The sequence below is a fragment of the Lucilia sericata genome, unplaced genomic scaffold, assembly GCF_015586225.1.
Source record: "Lucilia sericata isolate MDLA Ls3-8-SP2 unplaced genomic scaffold, ASM1558622v1 Contig000021F_arrow, whole genome shotgun sequence".
NCBI classification, from domain to species: domain Eukaryota; kingdom Metazoa; phylum Arthropoda; class Insecta; order Diptera; family Calliphoridae; genus Lucilia; species Lucilia sericata.
Window position 1 is genome coordinate 101,871 of NW_023994059.1, and position 20,298 is coordinate 122,168.

Sequence of the window (20,298 nt, forward strand, 5' to 3'; positions counted from 1 at the left end):
GTCTATAGTCTAGTCTATAGTCTAGTCTATAGTCTAGTCTATAGTCTAGTCTATAGTCTAGTCTATAGTCTAGTCTATAGTCTAGTCTATAGTCTAGTCTATAGTCTAGTCTATAGTCTAGTCTATAGTCTAGTCTATAGTCTAGTCTATAGTCTAGTCTATAGTCTAGTCTATAGTCTAGTCTAGTCTAGTCTATAGTCTAGTCTATAGTCTAGTCTATAGTCTAGTCTATAGTCTAGTCTATAGTCTAGTCTATAGTCTAGTCTATAGTCTAGTCTATAGTCTAGTCTATAGTCTAGTCTATAGTCTAGTCTATAGTCTAGTCTATAGTCTAGTCTATAGTCTAGTCTATAGTCTAGTCTATAGTCTAGTCTATAGTCTAGTCTATAGTCTAGTCTATAGTCTAGTCTATAGTCTAGTCTATAGTCTAGTCTATAGTCTAGTCTATAGTCTAGTCTATAGTCTAGTCTATAGTCTAGTCTATAGTCTAGTCTATAGTCTAGTCTATAGTCTAGTCTATAGTCTAGTCTATAGTCTAGTCTATAGTCTAGTCTATAGTCTAGTCTATAGTCTAGTCTATAGTCTAGTCTATAGTCTAGTCTATAGTCTAGTCTATAGTCTAGTCTATAGTCTAGTCTATAGTCTAGTCTATAGTCTAGTCTATAGTCTAGTCTATAGTCTAGTCTATAGTCTAGTCTATAGTCTAGTCTATAGTCTAGTCTATAGTCTAGTCTATAGTCTAGTCTATAGTCTAGTCTATAGTCTATAGCCTAGTCTATAGCCTAGTCTATAGTCTAGTCTATACCTAGTCTATAGTCTAGTCTATAGTCTAGTCTATAGTCTAGTCTATAGTCTAGTCTATAGTCTAGTCTATAGTCTAGTCTATAGCCTAGTCTATAGTCTATAGTCTAGACTATAGTCTAGTCTATAGTCTAGTCTATAGTCTAGTCTATAGCCTAGTCTATAGTCCAGTCTATTGTCTAGTCTATAGTCTAGTCTATAGTGTAGTCTATAGTCTAGTCTATAGTCTAGTCTAGAGTCTGCTCTATGGTCTGCTCTATAGTCTAGTCTATAGTCTAGTCTATAGTCTAGTCTATAGTCTAGTCTATAGTCTAGTCTATAGTCTAGTCTATAGTCTGCTCTATAGTCTACTCTATAGTCTAGTCTAGACTATATAGACATTAAACTAGACTATAGACTATTCTATACTTTAGATATCACAAAATTTTCGGAAAATATTACTGTCCATTTTATATGTGAAATATTCAATGTTTATTACATATAGTTCGACTTGGGAAAGAACAACAGAAATCTCCAAATGCTGGCTAAAAAACTTTTTTAAATAAAATACATGGCTCTGATAGAAACAAACTTTTCAGTTTAAATAGTTTACATAGCTTCTCCTGTAAAATTTAAAAAATGTTAGATAGGGCCATTTGCGTTTTAGGTGACGACATACATATTTTTATTCGTTATCTTTTTCAATTGTTTTTGTTTAAAAGTTTTTATACATAAAATTTAATATCAATGGCGCTTAAAATTGCATTTCATTGATTTATGATGATTTAGAATTGATATTTAAAATAACAAAATAAAAAACAACAACAAATTATGGTTTTTAATAAATTTGTAACCAGGAAGTTCATTTTGTACATTGGGTATTAAGAATTGTTTGATAAAGTGCAACATTGTCAATTAATTATTTTGTTAATAAATTAACATATGGGGGATTTCATGACAAGGGACCGAACTTTTGAAATCGAAGTATTTCGATCGGGAACAAATTTGCGCAAATGTTAGTAATGTTGAATAATAGTTTGGACTCAATTTTTCATCAAGATCGGTTAAGAACTGTTTGAGTGCCAAAATAAAAAAATACAAATTTTATTCAATGTAAAAAAAAACAAAAATAGATTGGGTTGAAAATGCTGATAATCAGCTGTGCGGAAGAGGCACCTTATTTAATGAACCGTGATATAAAACTTATAAACTTTTCATTCAATCATGAAATTTCCTTCAAAATACAAAAAGCCAACAAATTTCAATGAAAAATATCAAGCCGCTTTAAGCAAAAGAAATTTAAAAAAAGAAAATGAAAATAAGACCGGCTCAAGTTGCTGCCTTTGCATTTATGGTGGGCTACACTATTTTTGGACTGATGTGCCTAAAATTGGTTTACAATCGCCAAAGTTGCAATGGTTCCTTTTACCTCACTAAAGCCTATAATGTTTGGCCTATATATCATTTTTTCTTTGGGCAACAAATACATGCAGAAGCCCTTTTTGACGATCGTTATTGTGCTGGCAGTTTACATGGATTTTTAAGTTGCGTTTCAACTTATGTTTTAGGTTATGGTAAGTTCCTTTGGAAGAGATAAGTAGTAAAAATTGCGCCGTATTGATCTACATATATTTTTGATTAAATTCACAGCCGTTGCTGTTTATCGCCTTTTAAATGGTTTTCGCACACGATTTGTCAAACTTCTGCATGTGGGTTTACACGCAATTTCCTTTGCATTCTTTATCTGTGGTTATTTTATTCTATATTTTACGGAGTATTACGTGGAAAATGATTTTAACCATTTTCATGCCTACACCTCGATATTTGTTTGTTGTATGTATTTGTCTCAGGTAAGGCCAATTTTGATTTGTAATTTTTAGTGACCGATCGAACGCAGTTCGAAATTCCGCCGAAGCCTTCTATAAGTTTAGTTCTTGGCTCAAAGATGATGGCCAACACTGATCCGTTCGATCAGTTATTTAATAATTCACAACTTTCACGTACTTTATGTTTTAATCCTTTTGCAGATTATTGTTGGCTTGTCACTTTTTCTCTTTCAAAGAAATATACAACTTCGTTTAAAATTTGCTCCATTTCATGATGTTTTCGGTATTTGGTTGATTATTGCTTTGGTGGCTTGCTGCTTATCGGGTAAACGTTACGCCCAGGTGGACTATACGAAAAATAATCAACATGCCTTCTATAGTCTGACATTTGTTTCGTATTCTTTTCTCTTGATAGTGGTTTTAAATCCATTTTTTGAATGGGATTTGGTAAGCAACAGTTTAACAATTTGTGTTATTTTATTATTTACATTCTTTCTGGTTTTTAGGTGGGTCATATGTAAAGAAATATATAATATCCATCATATCTAAAGATGTATTATTTTATAAAATTAATTAATTTAACTTCTTAGATATATTTTACTGGACCATTAAGTTCCAAAATATTTTCATATATCTCTACCGGTTTAAAAATAATCACAAGGTATCTTGTGTAAGTTTGCGTTTTTTATTTCTCCTGAAAATTTATCAAAAAAAAAAAAAAAAAAAACTCATAGACCGTTTTACAGTCTCGTTAAACTGTTGCAATTTTATTACTTCTAATAATTGTATTACTATTATTTGTACTTTTTATAATTGACATACTTTTAATTAAACTAACACTACATAATGTTGTTCACACAAATTAATTTACTTACCATTACACTTAACACCGGAATTATGCGCCTTTTAATATGATAATCTATTAGAAATGATTTACTTAAAAAACAACAAATAAAAATTAATTGTTTCCTTGAAAACATGTGTGTATGTGACAAAATAAAATATTTAGTATTTCGATTGAAAAGATCTTACTTAAAGTCATAAATTTATTTAGACACTCCTCGACAATGTGCATAAAATCTGTAAAATTTATTTTTGAAAACAGCTTAATAATATGAATAATAAAAAAATCATTCCACGATAAATTATTAAATGATCTCAGCATAGAAAACAAATAAAAATATGTTTTTAATGGAATCATAATTTAAGTTAGAAATTAATTTATATAATTTTAGAAGACTGGTATCCTGTCTCAGACATGTGTTTATGAATACACCCGCTAGTTCTAAGTGCAACAAGGTATCTCTTTAGGCTAAAATTTTTTAAAAGAGAACGGTCACACAGTGGTTTAGGAACTTTTTTGTTTTGAAATAATTCGGTTTCTCGGTCAAGTGTAGAGTCTAGTCTATAGTTTAGTCAGTAGTCTAGTTTATAGTCTGCAGTAGGCTAGTCTATAGTCTGGTTTATAGTGTAGTCAGTAGTCTAGTCTATAATTTAGTCTGTTTTGAAATAATTCGGTTTCTCGGTCTAGTGTATAGCCTAGTCTATGGTTCAGTCAGTAGTTTAGTTAATAGTCTGCAGTAGTCTAGTCTATAGTTATGTTTATAGTGTAGTCTATAGTCTAGTCTACAGTCTAGTCTATAGTCTTGTCTACAGTCTAGTCTATAGTCTAGTCTATAGTCTAGTATACAGTCTATTCTATAGTCTAGTCTACAGTCTAGTCTATAGTCTAGTCTACAGTCTAGTCTATAGTCTAGTCTATAGACTAGTCTATAGACTAGTCTATAGTCTAGTCTATAGTCTAGTCTATAGTCTAGTCTATAGTCTAGTCTATAGTCTAGTCTATAGTCTAGTCTATAGTCTAGTCTATAGTCTAGTCTATAGTCTAGTCTATAGTCTAGTCTATAGACTAGTCTATAGTCTAGTCTATAGTCTAGTCTATAGTCTAGTCTATAGTCTAGTCTATAGTCTAGTCTATAGTCTAGTCTATAGTCTAGTCTATAGTATAGTCTATAGTCTAGTCTATAGTCTAGTCTATAGTCTAGTCTATAGTCTAGTCTATAGTCTAGTCTATAGTCTAGTCTATAGTCTAGTCTATAGTCTAGTCTATAGTCTAGTCTATAGTCTAGTCTATAGTCTAGTCTATAGTCTAGTCTATAGTCTAGTCTATAGTCTAGTCTATAGTCTAGTCTATAGTCTGAATACATTAACTACTTAAAACTAAAGAAATAACAACCACCAAAGTATTAAAATTCTGACAAGCATGTCTGATATAATGATCTCAGATTTAGATTCTGAAACAACAGTAAAAAATGCATTACCATTTAATATTCTATCAACATGTTTTAAAACATAACAACAACATGTTCTCATTTAAATTTAAAACAAATCTTAACAACATTTCTGTTAAACAACATTTAACTCTCAACAAAATTGTTGCTTTGTTAACATTTGGGAAACATGTGTCTATTCCAATGTTTATAGAGGCGTTTGAATGTGTATGTTTGCCGTGAGTATCTGTGTGTCAGGGGATGTTGTTGGTGTTTTATTATTTTTTGCTAATATTATGCTTGTAGCCAGCAAGTAAGTGTGAGTTTCTGGTAGTGAGTGCGAGAAGATTGAATGAAACTTATTTTCTAGTTGGTTTTGTGTCTAAAAGGTTTTGCGGCGTTTACGATGGCAAACATTTTTTCGTATTTTCATTCAGTTGCGATTTAACATTCGATTTGATAAAACGTGCTTGTTGTTGTAACGCGAATATTTTTGCTTTTAAATATTTTCTTTCAAATTAAAATTATTATAAGAAAAAATAAAAACAAATAAAAATTATTGTTTGAAAACAAGACGCACCCGGTGTGTGATAAAATAAAAAATTATTTTAAAATCTATTTTGGAAATTGACCAATTTTTTGGCAGTGTCTTTAATTAATAGTGTTTTTTAACAAGGAAAACAACAATACTATAGTTTAGCTTTTTTAGAATATAAAAAAGAATTATTAAACACATAAAAAATTGTTTGTGCATTGCAAAAATCAAATTACAAATTGCAAGTGTAACGTGTTAAACAAAAAAATATCTGAAATTTTTCTTTAAATAAAACTAGTGTTAACCACATTTTTTGAATACCCAGCAAAACAGTCACTGTTAAAGAAAACTAAATTCTTGAATTTGTGTTTTAAATTAAAAGGTGAGTGTTGGTTATTTTTAAACAATATATAAATATTTAGTTAAATCGCGCTATTTTCTATCTTTATATTTAATTTTTTTTTTAACAACATATGAATCCTTTACAAGTTTTTGTTAGAAAAAGTGACAATAAAATTTCAAATTGATTAGATCATAGCAAAGTTAATATTTAAAGCAGTAAAAAGGGTTTACAATTAAGAAAGTGTGCTCAAATATTCATGCTTAAAGTGATATCAAATTTGGCAAAACAAACATTTTCAAAATTTAAATTAAACAATTTAAGAGCAACAATTTCTCAAGAAAATTTTTTAAACTAGATTTTTTTGTTTCTAAAAAGAAAGAAATACATTGATATTTTTTATGATTCTGTTTATTGTTTTTAAATGATGTAATTTTTTTTTAAGATATCGACACTTAATACTCAAAAAGTGTTAACTTCGGCCGAAGTGAGTTAGTTATTAATGGCATTCTTCACGTCTGGTGTAAATTTGAGTCCAATTTTAGAATATGTTGTTTTGTAATTTTACAAAATTTTTTGAAAGATTAATTTGTTAATTAATTTATTTTCGCTATTATTAAATATGATGTACTGAAAAGGAATGTGTTAAAAAAATATAATTCGACATTTTACCAATAAATGTTTTAATTTTCATATTTTCCTTTTACATTAATTTTTTATAGACTTTTTTGAGTTAGCACTTTTTGAATATAGAGTGTCGATGTATGTCGTTTAAAATGTTCCTTATTTTTACAAGGACAAGAGTAGAACAATGAAATATAAGCAGTTAATGCAAATATTGGTGTGATAACAATTCAATTGCTTTGGAATGTGTTTAGAATAAGAATATGCTAAGTCCATTTTTAAAAAATTTTCAAGAACAAAATAATTTTGCTTAATAAGTACACGGTTAAATTTGAATCAATAAATGAAAGATAATGTAATTTAAATAGACCGATGTCATAAATTTCCAATTTGAATTGTCCGCATAGCAGTCTTAAAATCGACTTAGCTATTTTTGGCAACGGAATAAGAGACTAATAGATACCAAAAGGTAGAATGAAATTCAAAGATTGACGAACCGTTGATGACATCATATATCAAATCAAAGGAAACAAAGGTACCCAGTAAAATATTTTCAAATTTTGTAGTTATTTCTTACATGACTTGGTAATGAGTAGTCGTTATCAATAACATTAATTAATTTATTTGAATAGGATTTATAGTCAATTGTCTATAGCGTAAGTTTTTTAAAGAAATATAAATTTTTACATTTGTGTAAAAACAATTCCAGATAGAATGAAACGTTAATGGAGCATTGAGTAAGAGAATAGACTAATAAATATAAAAAATAACTGTCTGGTAAGCACATTTGCAACCAATTATTTTTTGGTCATCGTCTTACAAAAATAGGTAGTAAGTACTTACACTTTGCTCCAATATTACATGCCTACTTACCGTTTAAGTAAAGCATTTATTTGGTATAAACAAATATTCTTTTTTTAATGTTTGATATTGAAAATGGTTAAATGGATTTTACTATACGTATGATGTAATTTTTATTTAAAACAATTCAACTCTCTCTCTTCTCAAAACGCCCTATATATAAAGTACCTTAGTATGAAGTTTTGCTTGACCAACCATAACATTGTCTTACGCACTTCTGCGAATTTACTATTTAGACCTTTTATGATTTATGATTATTTTTAACAATCATAATTTTCATTACGTTTAACAACAATAAATCTACAAAAACCCTAAAAAATGGATTATCATGGCATTGGTTAACGAACCTACTATCTTACTCTCACTTACTTGTTTATACGATTTTAGTCATTTGTATTATTTTTAATAATAGATTTTAACAAAAAAAAAAAAAAAAAAAAAAACGTGGTCATACAATTTTTTCTTTTTTTTTCGCTACTAACTAACAACAATTGTTTATTTTGTTTTTGTTCCATTTATTAATAAATACTGTTAAAAATATGTATTTTAGTATGTTTTTATCATTAAACTGAAATTTATAAAAAAATATATTATAACGAAAAATTATAGCTATGACGGCTGTGAAAATTTTGTGGTAAATTGAGGCGCAACAGTTTTAATATGAATTTTTATTTTTTTCACTTTCTGTGTGTGTCTGTGAGTGTTTGTTGTTAATGTCGGTGTTATTTTCATTTTTAATAATTAAACATTTTTATAGATTTATCCCTACAGAAATATTGTTGATTTTTTGGCAATTTGGTTTTGATATTATTAAATAATTACGAGTGTTTTATGTAATGTTTTATTATTATAAATTCAAACAGATGCCAGTGTGGTATTTTACGATGACCTTGTGAAAGGGTAAAAATGTTGTGAAAAAAATGTTAAATAAACTGTATTAAAAGAATTATGAAATTTTAAATATACATTTTAAAATGTGGTGAAAATTTTTGAAAGTATCTTCAGCCGAAAAAGTATACTTTTCTAAAGGATTGAGCTGCGCTGAAACCGAATCTGACCGAAATCTGATCAGATTTTCTCCATCACATCTGGAACTTGAGATATCGTGTCCTTAAATTTGAAAAAACGCCCTTTTGAGATGTTGTAACAACGCCAAGACAACTTTATTTATAAAATGTTGTATGTCTTCTGAAAGTTCATTCTGTCAACTTTAAAATAAAGGCTTAACATATCTTCTTCAAGATATCTCAGATTCGGATTCATCCTTTACAAAAGTCTAATTTGGTCTCAGGGTTTCGACATTTTTCCAAATTTTGTCGGCCTGTGTAATTAATTTGAATTAATATTTTCAGTAATATGAATGATTTCAAATTTTTAAATTGAGTGGCTAACCGCTTGAATAAAATTTTCAGCATGTCCTGTATTTTGGTCATTAATTTTGCTCTCTTTTATAATATTTCCTGTAATTTATAATTATAAAACTTTGAAACTATTTGAACAATGGAAATTTTCATAACTTCCCTAATTAAATTTGAATTTTAAATTTCTCTTTAAACGGATTTATCATATTATTACAAATTTACATAAATGTCACCTTTATTTTCTCACGTTTACACATACCCAAACATGCATATCAATATCCACACATAGTATTAGGTTTCGCTAACTATACCAACAACAAAGATTCTCATTAAATTAACAGTTAAGTTCTTAACTGAAGTGTTGATTAAAAAAAAAAACTCTTATTTTTGTTTTGTTTCCTTGAATTTGAATCATGTACTCTTGAAAATAAAACTGACATTTGCATTTTCAATGGAAAACTAAAGAGCAACTACAACAGCAATGAAAACAAAAAGTGTAAACAAATAAACGTCATGCAAGGTAGAACAACAGCTGTCAGTCATTGAGATGTAGAACAGAAATACTCTCACATTAGCGGGAAATAAAGATTTGTTTATCTTATCAGTGTTGCAGTTGAAATCGAGCAAAGGAATTTGTAGGGCAGGTTATAAAGGGGAGTACTTTTTCCCGCGTTAGCTATTTTGACAGTTATTAAGAGTTTTGGAATGTTTTGTTAGTTGTAATGTCTAACTTAATGTAATTAATACTCCCAAGTCTGATTTAAAGTACTGAAAACTTTAAAACTCTACAACATGTTAATAGTTTAAACTATTTGCTTTATGTAAATTACATATTTAATGGTTTCCTTTATTAGATTTATATTTGTTTTTATTTCGCGACTAGTGTAAACACTTTATAGACAGTGTCCATATTCTAATGCTCCAAAAACAAAACATTACGAAATAATTCATTACGTTTTAAATATCTATTTGCTCTACAAAATATCTAAAGCACACTAAATTTACATTATACTAATATACAACACAGAACCGCCAGAAGAAATTTTGAAATAAAAAAATTGTAAAATTTACAAACCAACAAAAAATATCTGCTCGACTTTTTGGCTTTTTTTATAATTTACGAACAACAAATGTGTAGTCATTTTATATTTAGAAGTTTTAAACATTAAACAAATACGCGATTGCTTTTTGCACTAACAAAAAATATATAAAGAAATATAAATTAACGGTCAAGATCGGTTAAAGAAAACCCTATATAACAATTCTCCATTGATTGAAATAATACATTTTAAAACGAGTTTAAGCCAAACTGTTTCGTTGTAACAACGAAATAATTAATCAATCTAATGGTTTCTATGCTTCGTTGAAATGACGAACTTTATTGTTATGTTGTTTAAAACTTTTATTATTTATTTTTTGAGATTATTTTGGACACATTGCTAACATTAAATTTAAAATACCCAAAGAACTGACTAGAATGATGACGATGATGAGGATGATATTGTATCAACAGTGTAAAAATACACACAAGAAATGCAACAATAATAAAAACAGCACATGAAATTATTTTTGGTTAGCAAAAAAAGAAAAAAAAAAGCTAAATGAAATAAAAAAGGCCAAAAACACACATTTTCCTTAAAAATTTTTTTAGAGCAACGAAATGAAGCAAAAAATAAATAAATGAAGCAACAAGATGAACAAAAAGCTACAAAATACACACAAAATTCTGAAAAAAAGAACGAAACTAAATCATTATAAAAAATAAAAGTAACCACAAAATAAAATGCATGCCAAGGATATTTTCAATAGACACAAATACAAAAAATTAAAAAAAAAGAAAATAACGAAAAATATATTTAACCACATTTTATGTTCTATATAAGTCATGAAAGCGAAATGGCAGCCGTAAAAAACAAAATACTACAAGGAAAGAGGGTTTTTGTTTACTGTCACTCCACATCATCAACATCGTTCTCATCATCATCATTATCGTTAACAGCAGCAAAACACCAGAATATTGTTCAAAATGAACAAAAAGGTCAACCATTTAGAAAAAATTAACAAAGAAAGAACCTTACCAAAAAATTGTTTTTTGTTAAAAAAGTATGAACAAAAATCTTAAAAAATTAAAAGACTGGAAGATTGTAGATTTTTAGTGGTCGTTTAAATTGTAGGAGTGTTGAAAAATTTTAAATGTCCAGTCAAAAGTCATTGACTGCTATAGCAGCCAAAGTGAAAATTTCTTTAATATATTTTGTTGAACTTGTTGAAGTAACGAATATTCTTATGTAAACGTCTAGTTATAAACCAAACAGTTTATTCGTTTACTGTTAAACGACTAAGCGTAAGAGAGTATCTTTATAAGTCTCGTCTATAGTCTAGTCTATAGTCTAATATATAGTCTAGTCTATAGTCTAGTCTATAGTCTAGTCTATAGTCTAGTCTATAGTCTAGTCTATAGTCTAGTCTATAGTCTAGTCTATAGTCTTGTCTATAGTCTAGTCTATAGTCTAGTCTAGTAGTCTATAGTCTAGTCTATAGTCTAGTCTATAGTCTAGTCTATAGTCTAGTCTATAGTCTAGTCTATAGTCTAGTCTATAGTCTAGTCTATAGTCTAGTCTATAGTCTAGTCTAGTCTAGTCTATAGTCTAGTCTATAGTCTAGTCTATAGTCTAGTCTATAGTCTAGTCTATAGTCTAGTCTATAGTCTAGTCTATAGTCTAGTCTATAGTCTAGTCTATAGTCTAGTCTATAGTCTAGTCTATAGTCTAGTCTATAGTCTAGTCTATAGTCTAGTCTATAGTCTAGTCTATAGTCTAGTCTATAGTCTAGTCTATAGTCTAGTCTATAGTCTAGTCTAGTCTAGTCTATAGTCTAGTCTAGTATAGTCTATAGACTAGACTTTGAATATTCGTTCCTTCGGATCTTCAGGGAATTTAATTCATGAACCTTTGGGTCTCTGAAGTTAGTATCATATGCAAATATGCTTAATAAAATTATTCTGCAGAATAGAAATTATAAAATTATGGCATAAATTGTATTTCAATCAATCATCAATTTTTTTACCCCAAAATTCCTTAAAGTCAAACTTTAAGAATAATGACGTTTTTCCACCACAAAATTTTTTTCTCAAATAAAGTCAAATTTTAGCAAAAATTCCGAAAACAGAATTGTTATCAGTATAAAATAAACTTAAACACTTAAAAAAAATGGTTTATCTTTTACCATATTTTTCTCCAATGAAACTACTGTGCACTGTAGTTAACCAAACGCCATCATCTCTAGTTATTATTTATTTACACAACATTACTCAGTCGTTGTTATGCGGTTTTTGTTTGTTATTTATTTGTTTTATGAATAGTTTGCAAATTTTTTTTATTTGCAAATTTGCACTATTTTGTTTATTTTTTATCTCTTCTCCATTTGTTGTTCCCATGAAAAATGTTGTTGTACAATCTCGTGATAAAAAATTTAAATTTAGTTAGAAGTTTATCTTATCGCTTGTGAAATTATTATTATTATTTTCATTTTATTATTATTTTAATTAATGCAAACTACAAATGACATTGTGTTACACACAACCTCAACAGCAACAGCAACAACAACGAGCATTTAACAGAATACAGATAGAGATTAGGAAGAGACAATGTAGAATGTGGTCGGTTGGAATTGGAATGTTGGTGCATGACCCAAATAAATTTTATGTTTGTTTATCATAAAATTAGATAAATATGTATATTTATATAAAGAAAGGAATTTTGTTAAATGCAAAAATATGTTCGTAGAAGAAATGTTTCTCTATAATTCTATTAGATAATATTTAGCTAAATATTTGTTTTATTTATCTCGATACCGGAAGATGCAACTGATAGTTAGGGTCGTCATGAATAGTTACTCATGACTTGTCGAAGGCTTTTGCTTTAAAGGTTATGAGACTGTACAAATATTAATATGTGGCAAATATCTGTTTCAATTTGCAAAAAAAAAAAAAAAATATATATATATTGAATAAATCTACACAATTTCTCAAATATTTGATCCATACTATAGAACTAAAGCATTTTAAAATTGTATTCAATATTTTTAGAGATTCGGTTTCTTTATAAATATTTATTTAAACTGAAAGAAGCCTTATTTTGTAAACCCTTTTTATGAAAGTATCTTTAGAAGTTTTTTTTTTCTTCAGTTTTCCGTTGAATATTAATGTTGCTTTAAAAACACTCCTACAATTTTTTATTTTCCCCCTTTCCAAAGTGCATTAACAATTAATTTGTTTGAAATTTAAGCAGCCCTCTTTTGCATAATGTGCAGTTTTTTTCGTGTGTCGGTCGATCGGTCATCATGTTTTCTTTAAGAATATAAAATTAATTTAATTAAAGTATTTTTTGTGTGTGTTTTTGTGTTCCAGCAGTTTGACAGAGTCAATCGATAGTAATTTAATATTTAAACATTTAATTGGTGTTGAACTTTGTTTAAAAAGAATATTTTTTTACAAATCTAGCAAAAAAAAAAAAAAATTCGGACAAGGGGTGTGAGTTTGTAGGGTGCACCTTGAAAAATATAAAAAATAAAACAAAAATTCATGTTTTCTGTATAAAAAGAGTGAGGTAGTTGCTCTATGTTTGCTTCAGCGCCTAATCTCTCTATAACAATAGACGTTATATATTTTATACTTTAACATGCATGTAAAACCTCTTACATACTTTTAATTTCAACCTTGTATTCGCTACGTTAATAAAATTTATTCGAATCAATATATTATTAGTAACACAGATTTTTTTGGGGCACCCTAAAAATATCGTTTTAAAAAAGAGCTAAACACTTTTTATACACATATTTATAAAATGTTGTAATAGTCTCAAATTACTGAAGAATACAAAGTTCAAGTTAAAAAAATGCAAAAAATTAAATAATTAAAAAATAAACCTTAAAATATACATTCTTAACCCTATAATGCACCCTAATATACATTTTTTACTCTATAATGCATAGGGTACATAATAAGCAAGGAAATTATTTTTTATTTGTTTTCCAAAATTTTAATTAGTCCAAAAGCTTATTTATTGTTGTAAAATAATCCAGAATGAATCGCTAGCAGGAATCTTAGAAGCTACAGATATCGCCTCCATGTGTTGAAATGTCTTGTTGAAACATAATTCCCGGTATTCATAAAGATTTCAATAATTTACAAATAGTTTATTAATAAAACACATAAAACTTATTTCACTCATTTCCAGTCATCAATGTGAATTCGAATAGATTTATAAGTTACCCTCTTTGTGCATCAAAGGTTTAAATATCTTATGTTATTAAAAACATTCGATACTTTTATTTGTAAAAAATTAATAGCAAAATATCGATGGCTGAAATTTTAAACCTATTTTCCTCAAATATTTTTTAACACCACAGAATTTCTTTTAAACACAAATTACAAAGAAAAAACACGTTAACAACTTATTAAAAATGCTTAAAATATCCGTTGAATAATTTAGAAAATTTTGAAAAAATTCTGCTGTTAAATTTTTATTATAAATTCCACGACTTGGTATAGGAGGTCATTTTAATAAATTGTAGATTTGAGATTAATACGTAAGCAGCTTATGGCCTTAAATCATTTGTTAATCAATGTATTATTTTGCTCTAAATAAAAGGAAACAGTAAACATATTAATAATTTACTAATAACTAAATACTAGAAATCAAGTACAATGAACAAATACTTAATTTGGTTTTATTGTTCACAAAATACTTTTACTATATATTTTTGCCCAAAACATATCTAATAATAAAAAAGTTTCATATTTTTACTAGATCTCATAAAAACTTTCAAAACCATAGTATCAGATTCATATTTTTTAATTATTATAGGAATTTTTCTAATATCTGATTATCAAAAAAAGTTTTTTCATATTACACTGATTAAATAACGAACATTTTATTTTAAATTCCAAATGTTTATTACGAATAAATTTGTGTTAAAATCCACAAAATAAAAATCAATTATTTTTAAGTATAAAGTTGTCATAAGAGAACATCAAATGATTAAGAAACATGTGTTTCTTTCATACATAAAAAATTATCTTTTTTAATTAAAAAAGTTAAATGGTTTATTATTTAATTTCTTTTTATAAATAATGTGTTTCAATCGTTTTTTTACTTTTCAATTATTATCTTATCATAAGAACATATTTTTTCTCCTGCAGTAATTGTATTAAAACTATGTCAATTTTAATAGAGAAATTGCAAAAAAATGTATTTTTTGCAAAGATTTTTTGCAAAACAAATAAAACATAATATTGTTAACACCTACCAAGCAAATAATGAGTGAGTGTATAAAAATAATAACAGAAAAACACTGAAGATAAAAACATTAATATTGAAATATGAGTATTTTAGTTCTTATTACGTTATTTCGTACACTCTTGATAAGATAATAAAATTATAACATACAAATTATAATCGAAAAAATCTAGGAGCAACCAAGAAACACGATGTTCAATACCGCACGCACTCGATCTTGCTATCACCTATACTTCTTTTCATAAATAATAAATTTGATAATTTTACAGGCGACTGCACTGCTGACATTGATAACGTTTAGGGATCATAGTAACTGCACGAATACACAGTCTACCTTAAGTTCTAAAAATTTAAGCGATTAGAACATTTTTAGACATTTTTAGACTAGACATAGACTAGACATAGATTAGACATAGACTAGACATAGACTAGACATAGACTAGACATAGACTAGACATAGACTAGACATAGACTAGACATAGACTAGACATAGACTAGACATAGACTAGACATAGACTAGACATAGGACTAGACATAGACTAGACATAGACTAGACATAGACTAGACATAGACTAGACATAGACTAGACATAGACTAGACATAGACTAGACATAGACTAGACATAGACTAGACATAGACTAGACATAGACTAGACATAGACTAGACATAGACTAGACATAGACTAGACATAGACTAGACATAGACTAGACATAGACTAGACATAGACTAGACATAGACTAGACATAGACTAGACATAGACTAGACATAGACTAGACATAGACTAGACATAGACTAGACATAGACTAGACATAGACTGACATAGACTAGACATAGACTAGACATAGACAGACATAGACTAGACATTAGACTAGACATAGACTAGACATAGACTAGACATAGACTAGACATAGACTAGACATAGACTAGACATAGACTAGACATAGACTAGACATAGACTAGACATAGACTAGACATAGACTAGACATAGACTAGACATAGACTAGAAAGACTAGACATAGACTAGACATAGACTAGACATAGACTAGACATAGACTAGACTAGACATAGACTAGACATAGACTAGACATAGACTAGACATAGACTAGACATAGACTAGACATAGACTAGACATAGACTAGACATAGACTAGACATAGACTAGACATAGACTAGACATAGACTAGACATAGACTAGACATAGACTAGACATAGACTAGACATAGACTAGACATAGACCTAGACATAGACTAGACATAGCCTAGGACATAGGACTAGGACCCTAGACTAGACAGACTAGACATAGACTAGACATAGCTAGACATAGACTAGACCATAGACTAGACATAGACTAGAACATAGACTAGACATAGACTAGACATAGACTAGACATAGACTAGACATAGACTAGACATAGACTAGACATAGACTAGACATATACTAGACATAAGCTAGACATAGACTAGACATGATATACATAGACTAGACATAGCTAGAACATAGACTAGACATAGACTAGACATAGACTAGACCAATACTGACATATGACACATATACTAGACATAGACTAGACATAGACTAGACATAGACTAGACATAGACTAACATAGACTAGACATAGACTAGAACATAGACTAGGACATAGACTAGAATGTACTATACATAGACTAGACATGACTAACATAGACTAGACATAGACTAGACATAGACTAGACATAGACTAGACATAGACTAGACATAGACTAGACATAGACTAGACATAGACTAGACATAGACTAGACATAGACTAGACATAGACTAGACATAGACTAGACATAGACTAGACATAGACTAGACATAGACTAGACATAGACTAGACATAGACTAGACATAGACTAGACATAGACTAGACATAGACTAGACATAGACTAGACATAGACTAGACATAGACTAGACATAGACTAGACATAGACTAGACATAGACTAGACATAGACTAGACATAGACTAGACATAGACTAGACATAGACTAGACATAGACTAGACATAGACTAGACATAGACTAGACATAGACTAGACATAGACTAGACATAGACTAGACATAGACTAGACATAGACTAGACATAGACGACAGACTAGACATAGACTAGACATAGACTAGACATAGACTAGACATAGACTAGACATAGACTAGACATAGACTAGACTAGACATAGACTAGCCGATACATAGACTAGACATAGACTAGACATAGACTAGACATAGAATAGACTAGACATAGACTAGCATAGACTAACAATAACATAGACTAGACACTATGACATAGACTAGACTGACCTAGACTAGACTAGAGAAATAGACTAGACATAGACTAGACGCTGAATATCATAGATGACAAGACGATAGACATCAGAAACATAGACTTAGACAGACATAGATAATATTTCATGCTGCAATCATAAAAATATGATTCGTGTTTAAATTAACATTTTTGCGAAAAAGACCTAAAAAGGACATATTACAAAAAACTAGGTCACTAATGTTACTTATTTTATTTACTAGACAGTATTGAACTTTTAACCTCTACTCCGCACTAAACGACACTCTCAACCTGATAAATTCTAAACCCGAAATTCACTTTGACAAGTTTATTACTTCAACAGAAAATACAAATTACAATTCATAACGTTAACAACAATAAGGCAAAATGGAAGCTAAATAAACTTTAATGTTTGTACTTCGAAAACATTTTATTGTTAATTTAATTATTGGCAGTTGTCAACCAATAGACGAAGATAGTAGTAAGTACATTGAGCCATGTAACCTTTATCCTTGATCTAACATTTTCTTCAGAGGCAGGTGGTATGTGGCGTATACTGAATTTAATATCTCAAAAATAAATGTTCGTCCCAAAAATAAGTAATGCGACATACATATTTCTAGTCTATTGTATTGATTGCTCTGCGTTCTCATGAACAATAGACAAATAGGTTTTCGTTAAAGGTTTTTTTATTGTATTGTTCCCAAAACGTTTTTACAGTTTTTATGTTCTAAATAAATATAAATAAAATATAAGGAATAATAGAGAAATAAGTATAAAGAAGAATGGGACAACAATACTTATACGTATACATATAAAAAACGAGCTTAAATAAACCACAAAATTGTACAACATCAAAGTTGCAAAAGACCATAAAGATTCTATTTTCAGTGTGTGGATATAAAAAGAAATAAAACGGCAGCAGTAGAAGAAGCAGAGGCGGCAATGGATGTAGATGTGGCCAACAACTGTATACATGCCAGGGAAATAATGTCACTCACTTTCGTTAACCTTGACCAAGAATAATCTGGGTATTGTATACACGTACATGAGGTAATAAATGCTGAAAAAAGAGATACAAACATCCAAACATAAATACACACAATAGGGGGCAAATATTAAGTAGGGTAAGAAATATTTCACAAGTTAAGTTAAAAGTAGGGTTTAGATTTCAAAAAATTAATTTGCTTTTTCATTAGACTATATTTAGTACAGTGAATTTACATTTGAAAATAGTTGAAATATTTGCCAACAGATGCCACCTTAATATAATTTTTGTTTGTTGCAAACAATATGCCGCCACTTGTAGTCGCTTCATTTTATTACAAAACTTTGCTAAAAAGGATAAAACCGAGATAATATTGTCAAGAATAGCTACCATTATAATGAATATAGTTAGACCATATATATATGAATAGAACTGGAATCCAATAAAGAGATTTATTTTGGTAAATTCAAATTTATGTATACAACCTACATACCTTTAACCTATACATACTTACATATGTATTTGGAATAAACAATAATCTCTTTGTGTGTCAAAGTTCAAAACGAAATTTTTTTGATAACTCTAAAATTAAATTACCATTACAATTTGCCAGTAGTTTGGCAAAGGACTTACTTAATACTTGGTTGGCTTGAGTCGTTACTTTAGTGGCTCTAAGTAATCTAAAAAGTAATTAGTTGAACTTAATTTGTATTTAACAACTAAGAAAATATAAAAATACAGTTAAATATATTTTTTCTACTGCAACTATCTTTACTTTCTTCTTAATTTTCCATTAAATATTGTCAATTTATAAAAAAAAACGTCAGGTCATGGGTTTGGTTTTCTGGTCTTTTTTTCACTATCTTTCATTAAAAAAAAAAAATATTAATTTCTCTGTAAGTCAATTAATTATTAAAATTAAAGAATTTCATAAAAGGATTTTAATGAACAGTGAAAAAGTATACATAATATTAAAACGTATTTATGAGACATTTATTCGCAACAAACCACCACAGAATTCAATTTCGTGTCCTCTTTTAGCCAGAGTATGGTTGGGTATGCAGGAGTGATGCATTTATAAATATATTTGTACAACTCCATTATAGTTTTGGTATGTTGCACGTTCTACGAAGGTCAGTTATTTAAAATGGAATAAGAAAACAAATTTAATTATGCTATATATTGTTATCGAAAGAAGAAATCTGTTAAAGGGAAAAAAAGAAAAATATTACCATTAATGCAGCATAAATTTCCACATCTAAGGAAGTGAAATATTTTAAAACACCGTCGCTAACAGAAGACTTTTAAAAACATTCACTAACGATGGAGCGTTCAAATAAATGAGTGAGTGACGGGTATGAATGAAGAGGAAAGAAACAGGTGTTAAGGATGAAAGTGTAAATTATATGAAGAGATTCGTTTCGCTTTCTTTTTAAGTTTTCTCAACATTAAAATAAATTTCCGGTTATTATAAGTATTTTTATAATAAAAGGAAACAGGATGAATGAAATAGCAAAAGTTTAAGATTAATTCATTCACTAGACGAGTTTAAATTCAAACGAATGAATTTAATTTAAAAGAATATTTAAATATTTAGCTGACCTTTAAAATGTTGACTTTAAATTGGCAGGTTTTCTGAGATGTTAATTATATTTTTAAATTAAATTTTCTTCAGCTTCATTATGAAGGTTTTTTATTGTACTTTTTTTTTGGGTATATCAGCATTTCCCACAAAAGTTTGCACGCACATACAAAGGATTTTTATTTCCATTTTCTTTTTTTTACTGAACCGCACCTTCATTACACTAAAACGAAATACAGACACACAAAATGACAAAATTCTTTAACCAAAAAATAACCTGCTAAAATTGTCAATAAAATGTGTGGGTATATGGTTTTTGTACATGCCATCAAAATAACCGAAACGATGTCAAAGTAACCTTAGTCCTTTTTTTAAGTTATTGTTGTTGTTACCACATAACTACAGTAATAACAATTTAAATTTGCAAAAGTCTGAAATTGAAAAAAAATTAAAAAAGTTACAATTTGGCTGCATGCAAATTTTGGAAATCCTCTGGTGTTTCTGATTGTTGATGAAGGTTTTGAAGAGACTGTGTTAGGT

General features: G+C 28.6%; 2 protein-coding genes across 4 annotated transcripts in view; both read left to right on the plus strand.

The window, feature by feature from the left end:
• Positions 1-1,810: 1,810 nt before the first annotated feature.
• On the plus strand, positions 1,811-3,503 carry LOC119608610. Its single transcript, XM_037963090.1, has 4 exons — positions 1,811-2,354; positions 2,431-2,630; positions 2,808-3,053; positions 3,113-3,503. Exons 1-4 carry the CDS (start codon positions 2,093-2,095, stop codon positions 3,125-3,127), a joined length of 723 nt encoding a protein of 240 aa, XP_037819018.1. The 5' UTR covers positions 1,811-2,092; the 3' UTR covers positions 3,128-3,503.
• A 1,721-nt stretch (positions 3,504-5,224) lies between these two features.
• Positions 5,225-20,298, plus strand: part of LOC119608498 (trichohyalin) — a 112,319-nt gene continuing 97,245 nt past the window's right edge. For all 3 annotated transcript variants that reach the window (XM_037962947.1, XM_037962955.1, XM_037962963.1), the window contains exon 1: positions 5,225-5,793. The gene's annotated coding sequence lies outside the window, so the exon portion shown is untranslated. The remainder of the gene's footprint in view (positions 5,794-20,298) is intronic.

What these genes read in the sequence shown, in the direction of transcription:
- LOC119608610 (XM_037963090.1), top strand. Translation starts at nt 2,093, where the DNA reads ATGAAAATAAGACCGGCTCAAGTTGCTGCCTTTGCATTTATGGTGGGC. An exon ending in AACTTATGTTTTAGGTTATG is followed by an intron (nt 2,355 to 2,430) that starts GTAAGTTCCTTT and finishes TTAAATTCACAG; the next exon opens with CCGTTGCTGTTTATCGCCTT. An exon ending in GTTGTATGTATTTGTCTCAG is followed by an intron (nt 2,631 to 2,807) that starts GTAAGGCCAATT and finishes ATCCTTTTGCAG; the next exon opens with ATTATTGTTGGCTTGTCACT.